This window comes from Pseudophryne corroboree, chromosome 2 (genome assembly GCF_028390025.1).
Source record: "Pseudophryne corroboree isolate aPseCor3 chromosome 2, aPseCor3.hap2, whole genome shotgun sequence".
Classification (NCBI taxonomy): domain Eukaryota; kingdom Metazoa; phylum Chordata; class Amphibia; order Anura; family Myobatrachidae; genus Pseudophryne; species Pseudophryne corroboree.
In genome coordinates, this window is record NC_086445.1 from 603,214,461 (window position 1) to 603,229,126 (window position 14,666).

The 14,666-nt window shown below is 46.2% G+C and overlaps 1 protein-coding gene across 4 annotated transcripts in view; it reads right to left on the reverse strand.

Annotated features, from left to right (window-relative positions):
* The window catches only part of ARID1A (AT-rich interaction domain 1A), a 153,452-nt gene that overhangs the window by 23,428 nt on the left and 115,358 nt on the right, over positions 1 to 14,666 (reverse strand). For all 4 annotated transcript variants that reach the window (XM_063954715.1, XM_063954714.1, XM_063954713.1 and 1 more), the window contains 4 exons: positions 1,370 to 1,610; positions 1,054 to 1,143; positions 785 to 952; positions 241 to 526 (listed from right to left, as the gene is read on the reverse strand). In XM_063954715.1, the coding sequence (XP_063810785.1) occupies positions 241 to 526; positions 785 to 952; positions 1,054 to 1,143; positions 1,370 to 1,610 (785 nt within the window). The remainder of the gene's footprint in view (positions 1 to 240; positions 527 to 784; positions 953 to 1,053; positions 1,144 to 1,369; positions 1,611 to 14,666) is intronic.

Sequence of the window (14,666 nt, forward strand, 5' to 3'; positions counted from 1 at the left end):
ATACTGTAAAAGGAGATAAGGGATTGTAGAATGACAGCTAATAAAAAAACAAAAAAAAAAACAATAACATGCTTTTAGAAATGTATTTAAATAGTCCATTAAAATAAAAACTTTAAAAAATAAATCAATCAATCTTGGTTTATGGGATTTGGGATTGCTGCCTAAAAAGGACATGGTGATGAAAATAGATATTGATGGATACAGGCTTGTTAGGAATAAAACAAACAAACATAATTTTACCTGTTTTGGATGGAGTTAGCAGTGCCATGCATGCCAGCGACCTCTTGTGCTTTACGATTCATACCAGCAGGAGGAGGACACATTCCACTTCCCACTTGTGGCGGCATGCTTTGCATGTTTGGGCCATATGGACGGCTGCCCATTGCAGAGTGACCCATACGTCCCCCATACTGCGGCATGCCTCCCTGCCCATGCATCTGCCCACCTGCGACAAGAGGGGCCATGCCACCCCCAGAATATCCTGCATTAGGCATGGTGTTGTAATTTGGCTGTCTGGGGTACCCGCCTGTGTAGGAGACAACAAATGGGACAACTTTCTGAAAAATAGTACTTACCACATAAGCTTATAGTTTAAAAAAAAAACAAACAAAAAATAAAAAAAAAACATTTCTGGACTTGCTGCTCTCAGCATCATTGATTCATTTGGTAGAATATTAACCACCCCAAACAAGGCTAGGCTACTACAGCACATCTATTTATATCTGATGTAGCTTCAGTTCCTTCCTAGTCCAATCTGGTACTACTTATATAATGATGTACACACCTTGGGGACCATACTGTCCTCCCTGAGGTCCATAGCTCCCCATTGAGTTCTGCTGATAGGCTCCCATCCCAGCATGCATCTGTCCCCCTGACGACTGACGTGGTGAAAGTGCTGGGCCAGGCTGTGGTGATCCATACTGAGGTATCTGCGCATTCCTTTGCATGTACCCTGTAGGAACACAGCAGTAATAAAGATTGTTACATACATGCCCCATCCTTTCCAAAAACAAACAAACAAAAAAACAAAAAACGAAGTACAGCAACACTCACCTCTCTCCTGACCAAGACCAGCCTGGTTCATGGTAGGATGAATCAGGCCATCTGACTGCCCACTCGGAGGGCGTGGTGGCATCTGCGTTCCTGAAAATAGACAATTTTAACATAAAAGTCTAAACAAACGATCCAGCAAATGCATAATCCTGTATTAATCTCAATTTAAGAGATCAGAGAGAAAATAATCTTACAATTATTTTGCAAGTCAACCACTGTGTGAGAAAACCCTGAGCAATTACAAATCAAAAGGGTCTGACAGTGAATTCCACTCCCCCCCCCCTACCCCCGGTTGACAGATCATTCATGATCTTACCTGGCACAGAGGTTGGGGAGAGCGGTCCAGAACGAGATTGGGCCACACTGGCTGGAGATCCTACTGGGGAGGGTGAGGGCCCCCTAATGCCAGGCAGGTGGGGAGAAGTATGAGGAGAGAAAGGTGACTGGGCTGGGTTGCTCTGCTCTCCCTGGCTACTGGAGATCCCAGAAGTGCTGACACCTGGACTCAGAGCACCCTCTGCACCCATTGGGAGGTCATCAATGGAACCAGAGAGATCCTGGGGAGAAAGGGACAGTGGCTCAGTCAGCAATTACTGGAACATATAAGAAATCTGAATATAAATGAGCAGACATTTCATCTAGGCCACTAGGTACTCACTTGGGTAAAGGAAAAGTCCATTAAAAAAACCCCAATAAATGAGTATTTAAACTAGTGATTTCAAAGTTCACATAATGGTGCAGGTATGTGTGGTTGCCTAGCCACTGTTCTGCAATTGCATCATGATGCTAGTCATCTAGGTACAACAAATGTAAAGATATCAGTTTATTAAAAAAGAAGCTATCCTTTCATTCATGTGAATTCTGGGTTAAGTCATGATCAGAGTAACTGAACAGAACATTAATTGATCCCTCTAGAATATAGGGACGGGGTTTGTTTGACACATAGTCTGCAATAAGCAAGCCATTACTGCAAATATAACTTGCTAATATGTGCAATAATAAGAATTTACTTACCGATAATTCTATTTCTCGGAGTCCGTAGTGGATGCTGGGGTTCCTGAAAGGACCATGGGGAATAGCGGCTCCGCAGGAGACAGGGCACAAAAGTAAAGCTTTCCGATCAGGTGGTGTGCACTGGCTCCTCCCCCTATGACCCTCCTCCAAGCCAGTTAGGTACTGTGCCCGGACGAGCGTACACAATAAGGGAGGAATTTTGAATCCCGGGTAAGACTCATACCAGCCACACCAATCACACCGTACAACTTGTGATCTAAACCCAGTTAACAGTATGATAACAGCGGAGCCTCTGAAAAGATGGCTCACAACAATAATAACCCGATTTTTGTAACTATGTACAAGTATTGCAGATAATCCGCACTTGGGATGGGCGCCCAGCATCCACTACGGACTCCGAGAAATAGAATTATCGGTAAGTAAATTCTTATTTTCTCTATCGTCCTAGTGGATGCTGGGGTTCCTGAAAGGACCATGGGGATTATACCAAAGCTCCCAAACGGGCGGGAGAGTGCGGATGACTCTGCAGCACCGAATGAGAGAACTCCAGGTCCTCCTTAGCCAGGGTATCAAATTTGTAGAATTTAGCAAACGTGTTTGCCCCTGACCAAGTAGCTGCTCGGCAAAGTTGTAAAGCCGAGACCCCTCGGGCAGCCGCCCAAGATGAGCCCACCTTCCTTGTGGAATGGGCATTTACATATTTTGGCTGTGGCAGGCCTGCCACAGAATGTGCAAGCTGAATTGTATTACACATCCAACTAGCAATAGTCTGCTTAGAAGCAAGAGCACCCAGTTTGTTGGGTGCATACAGGATAACAGCAAGTCAGTTTTCCTGACTCCAGCCGTCCTGGAACATATTTTCAGGGCCCTGACAACATCTAGCAACTTGGAGTCCTCCAAGTCCCTAGTAGGTGCAAGGCACCACAATAAGCTGGTTCAGGTGAAACACTGACACCACCTTAGGGAGAGAACTGGGGACGAGTCCGCAGCTCTGCCCTGTCCGAATGGACAAACAGATATGGGCTTTTTTGAGAAAAAACCACCAATTTGACACTCGCCTGGTCCAGGCCAGGGCCAAGAGCATGGTCACTTTTCATGTGAGATGCTTCAAATCCACAGATTTGACTGGTTTTAAACCAATGTGATTTGAGGAATCCCAGAACTACGTTGAGATCCCACAGTGCCACTGGAGGCACAAAAGGGGGTTGTATATGCAATACTCCCTTGACAAACTTCTGGACTTCAGGAACTGAAGCCAATTCTTTCTGGAAGAAAATCGACAGGGCCGAAATTTGAACCTTAATGGACCCCAATTTGAGGCCCATAGACACTCCTGTTTGCAGGAAATGCAGGAAACGACCGAGTTGAAATTTCTTTGTGGGGCCTTCCTGGCATCACACCACGCAACATATTTTCGCCACATGTGGTGATAATGTTGTGCGGTCACCTCCTTTCTGGCTTTGACCAGGGTAGGAATGACCTCTTCCGGAATGCCTTTTTCCCTTAGGATCCGGCTTTCCACCGCCATGCCGACAAACGCAGCTGCGGTAAGTCTTGGAACAGACATGGTACTTGCTGAAGCAAGTCCCTTCTTAGCGGCAGAGGCCATAAGACCTCTGTAAGCATCTCTTGAAGTTCCGGGTACCAAGTCCTTCTTGGCCAATCCGGAGCCATGAGTATAGTTCTTACTCCTCTACGTCTTATAATTCTCAGCACCTTAGGTATGAGAAGCAGAGGAGGGAACACATACACCGACTGGTACACCCACGGTGTTACCAGAACGTCCACAGCTATTGCCTGAGGGTCTCTTGACCTGGCGCAATACCTGTCCCGTTTTTTGTTCAGACGGGACGCCATCATGTCCACCTTTGGTATTTCCCAACGGTTTACAATCATGTGGAAAAAACTTCCCGATGAAGTTTCCACTCTCCCGGGTGGAGGTCGTGCCTGCTGAGGAAGTCTGCTTCCCAGTTTCCATTCCCGGGATGAAACACTGCTGACAGTGCTATCACATGATTTTCCGCCCAGCGAAAAGTCCTTGCAGTTTTTGCCATTGCCCTCCTGCTTCTTGTGTCGCCCTGTCTGTTTACGTGGGCGACTGCCGTGATGTTTTTCCCACTGGATCAATACCGGCTGACCTTGAAGCAGAGGTCTTGCTAAGCTTAGAGCATTATAAATTTACCCTTAGCTCCAGTATATTTATGTGGAGAAAAGTCTCCAGACTTGATCACACTCCCTGGAAATTTTTTTTTTTTTTTTTGTGTGACTGCTCCCCAGCCTCTCGGGCTGGGCTCCGTGGTCACCAGCATCCAATCCTGAATGCCGAATCTGCGGCCCTCTAGAAGATGAGCACTCTATAACCACCACAGGAGAGACACCCTTGTCCTTGGATATAGGGTTATCCGCTGATGCATCTGAAGATGCGATCCGGACCATTTGTCCAGCAGATCACACTGAAAAGTTCTTGCGTGAAATCTGCCGAATGGAATTGCTTCGTAGGAAGCCACCATTTTTACCAGGACCCTTGTGCAATGATGCACTGTTTTTAGGAGGTTCCTGACTAGCTCGGATAACTCCCTGGCTTTCTCTTCCGGGAGAAACACCTTTTTCTGGACTGTGTCCAGAATCATCCCTAGGCACAGCAGACGTGTCGTCGGGATCAGCTGCGATTTTGGAATATTTAGAATCCACCCGTGCTGTTGTAGCAGTATCCGAGATAGTGCTACTCCGACCTCCAACTGTTCCCTGGACTATGCCCTTATCAGGAGATCGTCCAAGTAAGGGATAATTAAGACGCCTTTTCTTCGAAGAAGAATCATCATTTCGGCCATTACCTTGGTAAAGACCCGGGGTGCCGTGGACAATCCAAACGGCAGCGTCTGAAACTGATAGTGACAGTTCTGCACCACGAACCTGAGGTACCCTTAGTGAGAAGGGCAAATTTGGGACATAGAGGTAAGCATCCCTGATGTCCCGGGACACTATATAGTCCCCTTCTTCCTGGTTCGTTATCACTGCTCTGAGTGACTCCATCTTGATTTGAACCTTTGTAAGTGTTCAAAAAAATTTTTTTTTTTTTTTTTTTTTAGAATAAGTCTCACCTAGCCTTCTGGCTTCAGTACCACAATATAGTGTGGAATAATACCCCTTTTCTTGTAGTAGGAGGGGTAATTTAATCATCACCTGCTGGGAATACAGCTTGTGAATTTTTTCCCATACTGCCTCCTTGTCGGAGGGAGACCTTGGTAAAGCAGACTTCAGGAGCCTGCGAAGGGGAAACGTCTCGACATTCCAATCTGTACCCCTGGGATACTACTTGTAGGATCCAGGGGTCCTGTACGGTCTCAGCGCCATGCTGAGAACTTGTCAGAAGCGGTGGAACGCTTCTGTTCCTGGGAATGGGCTGCCTGCTGCAGTCTTCTTCCCTTTCCTCTATCCCTGGGCAGATATGATCTTATAGGGACGAAAGGACTGAGGCTGAAAAGACGGTGTCTTTTTCTGCAGAGATGTGACTTAGGGTAAAAACGGCGGATTTTCCAGCAGTTGCCGTGGCCACCAGGTCCGATGGACCGACCCCAAATAACTCCTCTTCCTTTATACGGCAATACACCTTTGTGCCGTTTGGAATCTGCATCACCTGACCACTGTCGTGTCCATAACATCTTCTGGCAGATATGGACATCGCATTTACTCTTGATGCCAGAGTGCAAATATCCCTCTGTGCATCTCGCATATATAGAAATGCATCCTTTAAATGCTCTATAGTCAATAAAATACTGTCCCTGTCAAGGGTATCAATATTTTTAGTCAGGGAATCCGACCAAGCCACCCCAGCTCTGCACATCCAGGCTGAGGCGATCGCTGGTCGCAGTATAACACCAGTATGTGTGTATATACTTTTTATGATATTTTCCAGCCTCCTGTCAGCTGGTCCTTGAGGACGGCCCTATCTATAGACGGTACCGCCACTTGTTTTGATAAGCGTGTGAGCGCCTTATCCACCCTAAGGGGTGTTTCCCAACGCGCCCTAACTTCTGGCGGGAAAAGGTATACCGCCCATAATTTTCTATCGGGGGGAACCCACGCATCATCACACACTTTATTTAATTTATCTGATTCAGGAAAAACTACGGTAGTTTTTTCACATCCCACATAATACCCTCTTTTGTGGTACTTGTAGTATCAGAAATATGTAACACCTCCTTCATTGCCCTTAACGTGTGGCCCTAATAAGGAATACGTTTGTTTATTCACCGTCGACACTGGATTCAGTGTCCCTGTCTGTGTCTGTGTCGACCGACTAAAGTAAACGGGCGTTTTAAAACCCCTGACGGTGTTTTTGAGACGTCTGGACCGGTACTAATTGTTTGTCGGCCGTCTCATGTCGTCAACCGACCTTGCAGCGTGTTGACATTATCACGTAATTCCCTAAATAAGCCATCCATTCCGGTGTCGACTCCCTAGAGAGTGACATCACCATTACAGGCAATTGCTCCGCCTCCTCACCAACATCGTCCTCATACATGTCGACACACACGTACCGACACACAGCACACACACAGGGAATGCTCTGATAGAGGACAGGACCCACTAGCCCTTTGGAGAGACAGAGGGAGAGTTTACCAGCACACACCAAAAACGCTATAATTATATAGGGACAACCTTATATAAGTGTTTTCCCTTATAGCATCTGTTTTATATATTTCTAACGCCAAATTAGTGCCCCCCCTCTCTGTTTTAACCCTGTTTCTGTAGTGCAGTGCAGGGGAGAGCCTGGGAGCCTTCCCTCCAGCCTTTCTGTGAGGGAAAATGGCGCTGTGTGCTGAGGAGATAGGCCCCGCCCCTTTTTCGGCGGCCTCGTCTCCCGCTCTTAACGGATTCTGGCAGGGGTTAAATATCTCCATATAGCCTCCGGAGGCTATATGTGAGGTATTTTTAGCCAAAATAGGTATTCATTTGCCTCCCAGGGCGCCCCCCTCCCAGCGCCCTGCACCCTCAGTGACTGCCGTGTGAAGTGTGCTGAGAGGAAAATGGCGCACAGCTGCAGTGCTGTGCGCTACCTTTAGAAGACTGAGGAGTCTTCTGCCGCCGATTCTGGACCTCTTCTTACTTCAGCATCTGCAAGGGGGCCGGCGGCAAGGCTCCGGTGACCATCCAGGCTGTACCTGTGATCGTCCCTCTGGAGCTGATGTCCAGTAGCCAAGAAGCCAATCCATCCTGCACGCAGGTGAGTTCACTTCTTCTCCCCTAAGTCCCTCGTTGCAGTGATCCTGTTGCCAGCAGGACTCACTGTAAAATAAAAAACCTAAGCTAAACTTTTCTAAGCAGCTCTTTAGGAGAGCCACCTAGATTGCACCCTTCTCGGCCGGGCACAAAAATCTAACTGGCTTGGAGGAGGGTCATAGGGGGAGGAGCCAGTGCACACCACCTGATCGGAAAGCTTTACTTTTGTGCCCTGTCTCCTGCGGAGCCGCTATTCCCCATGGTCCTTTCAGGAACCCCAGCATCCACTAGGACGATAGAGAAAAGTTGTTACACTTGTGACAAATGCAGTGCTGCAAGTATGGCGGTACTACGTACAGGTAAGAAATGGACAGCCGGTACACAGTACTGACTGCCCAACCGACTTATTTGCAGCCGCTGCTGTGTCTGAGGAGGGCATGTGTGTATCTGGCACGACACCTCGCTCCGTGTGCCATATGACCACACATTTTTTGGCAAGCACGACTTCGCCGCATGCACACAGTACCACTAAGAAATGTTTTCTACATGTACAACTGGACAAATAGTAGCACTCACATCTATGGTCTCTCAATAGAGACCACGGTACCCTCAAACACAGTTTCATTTTATCCATTTACCCGAAGGCCCCATCTTTCTCCATCTAACTTCAGGGTATACAGTACGCAATTGGCTGATATCACATAGGGTATGGTTGCGACCAATCAGCGATGATCAGACGGTCAGACATGATAAATCTTCTAACATATCAGACTGATCCGATCACTGGTCAGCAGCATCTGGCAGTGTATGCACGCGACATTCTCCTTGTTTCTTCACAGGAGACTAAAAGGGAAAAGGTCTCCTCCACAGATATTGTGTGGCCAATATATCTCACAATGGGGCAGATGTATTAATCTGGAGAGGGCATAAGGAAGTGATAAACCAGTGATATGTGCAAGGCTATAAAGGCAGCAACCAATCAGATCCTAACTGTAATTTACATATTGGAGCCGATTGGCTGGTGCGTTTATCACCTTGCACATATCACTGGTTTATCACTTCCTTATGCCTTCTCCAGGTTAATACATCTGCCTCAATGTGTGACCAGCATTAGGGTACAACCACGAATTCAGCAGATACATTTTAGATGTTCAACATTTTGTGAGACTCCACCCTCTTATTTAGATACAATGTCTTGTACCTGAATGGGTCTTCCGAATCTTGTACATGTCCACTTGCTGCAGTGAAATATACACTATTTAGACAAAAGTGATTGGACAACCCCACGCAAATAAAATGGTGCGCTCCTGCAGCAAGTATGTGTTCATGAAGGTATAAAACGGGTAGTGCCGATTTAGACAACACTTTGTAGGAAGGCCTAGTCACTTCGATATGTGCGAGCAGTTGCTCATAAACCTCTGACAAACAATGCAGCCTAGCGCTTACAATTATGTAAAGAGCGCAAAAACTGGACAGTGGAACAATGGCGGCGAGTGCTATGGAGTGATGAATAACGATTTACACTTTTCAAATCAGATGGACGTGCTTGGGTTTGGAAATTGCCAGGAGAATGTCTGATGCTAGAATGTACAGTACCTATAGTGAGGCATGGAGGTGGTGGCGTTATGTTGTGGGACTGTGAACTTGTGGGCAGTTTGCCAAGAAGATCGTCTGCAGTAATAACTGCATGTGGTGGACCTACAAAGTACTGACATAAATATAATCTTGTCGATCTATCTGCTGTCAGTGCCCAATCACTTGTCTACATAGTGTACTAGCTCAGATAACTATCATCCTCCTTTATTTACAGGTGAAACTCAGAAAATTAGAATATCGTGCAAAAGTTCATTTATTTCAGTAATTCAACTTAAAAGGTGATACTAATACATTATATACACTCATTACATGCAAAGTGAGATATTTCAAGCATTTATGTGTTATCATTTTGATGATTGTGGTTTACAGCTTAAGAAAACCCCAAATTCAAAATCTCAGAAAATTAGATTACTACATAAAATCAATTAAAAAAAGGGATTTTAAAACACAGAAATGTCAGCCCTCTGAAAAGTATAATCATGCATATGTACTCAGTACTTGTTTGGGCCCCTTTTACTGCCTCAATGCGGCTTGGCATGGATTTTATCAGCCTGTGGCACTGCTTAGGTGTTATGGAAGACCAGGATGCTTCAATAGCGGCCTTTAGCTCTTCTGCATTGTTCGGTCTCATGTCTCATCTTTATCTTGGCAATGCCCCATAATAGATACTCTTTTCTTTAGCTCAGGTAAGACGCTTCTGACGTTTGTTGTTCAGGAGGAATACGACATTTGAAGCCCATGTCCAGGGTCCGTCTGTGTGTGGTGGCTCTTGATGTACTAACTCCAGCCTCAGTCCACTCCTTGTGAAGCTCCCCCACACTTTTGAATGGCCTTTCCCTGACAAGAAAAAAAAAAAAAAAAAAGAAGAACTGGTCTGTTGCTCAGTGGTCCAAAGTCCTCTTTTCTGATGAGAGCAAATTTTGCATCTCATTGGGAAACCAAGGTCCCAGAGTAATGAGGAAGAATGGAGAGGCACACAATCCAAGATGCTTGAAGTCCAGTATTTAGTTTCCACAGTCTGTGTTGATTTGGGGAGCCATCTCATCTGCTGGTGTTGATCCACTGTACTTTATTAAGTCCAGAGTCAACGCAGCCGTCTACCAGGACATTTTAGAGCTCTTCATGCTTCCTTCAGCAGACAAGCTTTATGGAGATGCAGACTTCATTTTCCAGCAGGACTTGGCACCTGCCCACACTGCCAAAAGTACCAACACCTGGTTCAATGACCGTGGGATTACTGTGCTGGATTGGCCAACAAACCCGCCTGACCTGAACCCCATAGAGAATCTATGGGGCATTGCCAAGAGAAAGATGATAGACATGAGACCGAACAATGCAGGAGAGCTGAAGGCCGCTATTGAAGCATCCTGATCTTCCATAACACCTCAGCAGTGCCACAGGCTGATAAAATCCATACCATGCCGCATTGAGGCAGTAATTCACGCAAAAGGGGCCCAAACTAAGTACTGAGTACATATGCATGATTAGACTTTTCAGAGGGCTGACATTTCTGTATTTAAAATCTTTTTTTTTTTTTTTATTTTTTTTTTTTATTTTATGTAATATTCTACTTTTCTGAGATTTTGGATTTGGGGTTTTCTTAAGCTGTAAACCACAATCATCAAAATTATAACAAATAAAGGCTTGAAATATCTCACTTTGCATGTAGTGAGTCTACATAATATATTAGTTTAACCTTTTAAGTTGAATTACTGAAATAATTGAACTTTTGCACGATATTCTAATTTCCTGAGTTTCACCTGTATATAACGCCAAAAGGGATCTGCAGCGTCCAGTCAGAGAGTACATAAACAAAGAAGCAAAACAAGAAAACAGTGACTTACAGTTTCAGACAATAGAGGACAAGTTCAGGGAGTATAAATATAGCTGCATTAGCAGATAACCCCGATATGATGAGCACTTAACATTTTTTACCTTGACACTTGGACATCAAAGTGCATTATGTTTTGGGAGGTTCTTTTTTCAAATGCAGAATCTTGCATCTGAAGGGGTTGGAGCCTATAAAATGTTGTACACTTTGGAATTTCCACTTGCAAGGTAAAATAAACTAGGTCAGATCTGCTGTTTATGATGTGTAGCTTTAAACAGCGAGAGATGGGAGATTCTAGAAATTAATTAGGACGACATAAAATGTACCAAAGCAGCCAACCCACCAGACAGGTACCTCACAAATGGACTTGGAGGGGCATAATGGGCAGTATTCAATTCTTTTCACATCCTTCCACACCCGTTCTGTTGCTGCTGATGGGCGTATTATAACCATTTTAGCTCACTACCCCTGGGGTAGCGAGGGGCACCCAACCCTTTGTGCAGCTAAACCCGATTACTATGGGCGCGATATGCACGATAACGGAGATCACTTTAGAAAGGCGATTGGGCGTGATATATCATTTGAATACCACACATTGAATCTAGTGCTACATAAATGCACACGGTATACAGCAATCTCAGTAAAATGATGGATCCAGAAACCTATATCAGCAGAGATTCCATATCATAAAAACATGATCTGAGTTTTTGGTTAAGAAACACAAGTCTATTGTAAAACACATAAGAATACACCGAGCTGTCAGAGACACAAAGATGCAAGAGACCATTTAACCCCTGCACATGATGGAATACATACTTGCACAAAGTCTAATACAGATGAACTGTTCATTGCAAGTAATGGTGAAGATAAGATTATTCCATTACAGCTTTACCTCTAAGACAATATAGTACAAAAACAGCACTACATTACTTTCACAATAAAGTCCGGTGTTCGGGGGACCCCATCCAATGGCAGAGAGCAGGAAGAGCCAGAGAAAGTGTGAAGATGAAGGAGCCCCAAGACCCACTTCTCACTAGGAGGCTCACAGATCACTACAGCTCAAACATGAAAAGGAAGTAAGGAATACATAGCCACAAAAACCTTAAAACCTATAGAACTAGAAGCTGCAAAGGGAAATAAAAGTCTCCTGTACTGAAATACTGGTGATATCATAAGCCAAACGCATAGAAGACCAATCAGGCACGGAAGGGATTGGTCATCTCAGCACGGATTCATAGCAAACATACTCTGAATAAAAAACACCTATCTACAATAGTTATAATAAGATTTTACTCACCGGTAAATCTATTTTTCGTAGTCCGTAGTGGATGCTGGGGACTCCGTAAGGACCATGGGGATTAGCGGCTCCGCAGGAGACTGGGCACAACTAAAGAAAGCTTTAGGACTACCTGGTGTGCACTGGCTCCTCCCACTAAGACCCTCCTCCAGACCTCAGTTAGGATACTGTGCCCGGAAGAGCTGACACAATAAGGAAGGATTTTGAATCCCGGGTAAGACTCATACCAGCCACACCAATCACACCGTATAACTCGTGATACTATACCCAGTTAACAGTATGATAACAACTGAGCCTCTCAACAGATGGCTCAACAATAACCCTTTAGTTAGGCAATAACTATAAACAAGTATTGCAGACAATCCGCACTTGGGATGAGCGCCCAGCATCCACTACGGACTACGAGAAATAGATTTACCGGTGAGTAAAATCTTATTTTCTCTAACGTCCTAAGTGGATGCTGGGGACTCCGTAAGGACCATGGGGATTATACCAAAGCTCCCAAACGGGCGGGAGAGTGCGGATGACTCTGCAGCACCGAATGAGCAAACTCTAGGTCCTCCTCAGCCAGGGTATCAAACTTATAGACTCTTGCAAGAGTGTTTGAACCCGACCAAGTAACAGCTCGGCCAATTTGTAAAGCAGAGACCCCTCGGGCAGCCGCCCAAGAAGAGCCCACTTTCCTCGTGGAATGGGCTTTCACAGATTTAGGGTGCGGCAGTCCAGCCGCAGAATGTGCAAGTTAAATCGTGCTACAGATCCAGCGAGCAATAGTCTGCTTAGAAGCAGGAGCACCCAGCTTGTTGGGTGCATACAGGATAAATAGCGAGTCAGTTTTCCTGACTCCAGCCGTCCTGGAAACATACTTTTCAGGGCCCCGACTACGTCCAGAAACTTGGAATCCTCCAAGTCCCAAGAAGCCGCAGGCACCACAATAGGTTGGTTCACATGAAAACTGCTACCACCTTAGGAAGGAATTGGGAACGAATCCTCAATTCCGCCTTATCCATATAAAATACAGATAAGGGCTTTTGACAAAGCCGCCAATTCTGATACACGCCTGGCCGACGCCAAGGCCCACAGCATGACCACTTTCCACGTGAGGTATAGTAGCTCCACGGATTTAAGTGGCTCAACTCAATGCGACTTCAGGAAATCCAACACTACGTTGAGATCCCACTGTGCCACTGGAGGCACAAACGGGGGCTGACTATGCAGCACTCCCTTAACAAAAGTCTGAACTTCAGGCAGTGAAGCCAGTTCTATTTTGGAAGAAAATCGATAGAGCCGAAATCTGGACCTTAATGGAATCCAATTTTAGGCCCATAGTCACCTCTGACTTGTAGGAAGTGCAGAAATCGACCTAGCTGAAATTCCTCCTTTGGGGCCTTACTGGCCTCACAGCACGCAACATATTTCCGCCATATGCGGTGATAATGGTTTGCGTTCACTTCTTTCCTAGCTTTAAAAAGCGTAGGGATAACTTCCTCCGGAATGCCCTTTTCCTTCAGGATCCGGCGTTCAACCGCCATGCCGTCAAACGCAGCCGCGGTAAGTCTTGGAACAGACAGGGCCCCTGCTGCAGCAGGTCCTGTCTGAGCGGCAGAGGCCATGGGTCCTCTGAGATCATTTCTTGGAGTTCTGGGTACCAAGCTCTTCTTGGCCACCCGAAACAATGAGTATAGTTCTTACTCCTCTCATTATTCTCATTACCCTGGGTATGAGAGGCAGAGAAGGGAACACATACACCGACTGGTACACCCACAGTGTTACCAGAGCGTACACAGCTATCGCCTGAGGGTCCCTTGACCTGGCGCAATATCTTTGTAGCTTTTTGTTGAGGCGGGACGCCATCCTGTCCACCTGTGTCCTTTCCCCACGGTGTACAATCATTTGGAAGACTTCTGGATGAAGTCCCCACTCTCCCGGGTGGAGGTCGTGTCTGCTGAGAAAGTCTGCTTCTCAGTTGTCCACTCCGGGAATGAACACTGCTGACAGTGCTAACACATGATTTTCCGCCCATCGGAGAATCCTTGTGGCTTCTGCCATCGCCATCCTGCTTCTTGTGCCGCCCTGTCTGTTTACATGAGCGACCGCCGTGATGTCGTCCGACTGGATCAGCACCGGCCGGTGTTGAAGCAGGGGTCTAGCCTGACTTAGGGCATTGTAAATGGCCCATAGTTCCAGAACATTTATGTGTAGGGAAGTCTCCTGACTTTTCCATAGGCCTTGGAAGTTTCTTCCCTGTGTGACTGCCCCCCAGCCTTGAAGGCTGGCATCCGTGGTCACCAGGACCCAGTCCTGTATGCCGAATCTGCGGCCCCCTAGAAGATGAGCACTCTGCAGTCACCACCACAGCGACATCCTGGCCCTTGGAGACAGGGTTATCCGCCGATGCATCTGAGGATGCGACCCGGACCACTTGTCCAACAGATCCCACTGGAAGATCCTTGCATGGGACTTGGCGAATGGAAATTCTTCGTAAGAAGCTACCATCTTTCCCAAGGCTCGCGTGCATTGATGCACCGATACCTGTATTTGTATTAGGAGGTCTCCGTCTAGAGACGCCAACTCCTTGGACTTCTCCTCCGGGAGAAACCCTTTTTATCCTGTTCTGTGTCCAGAACCATATCCAGGAACAGTAGACGCGTC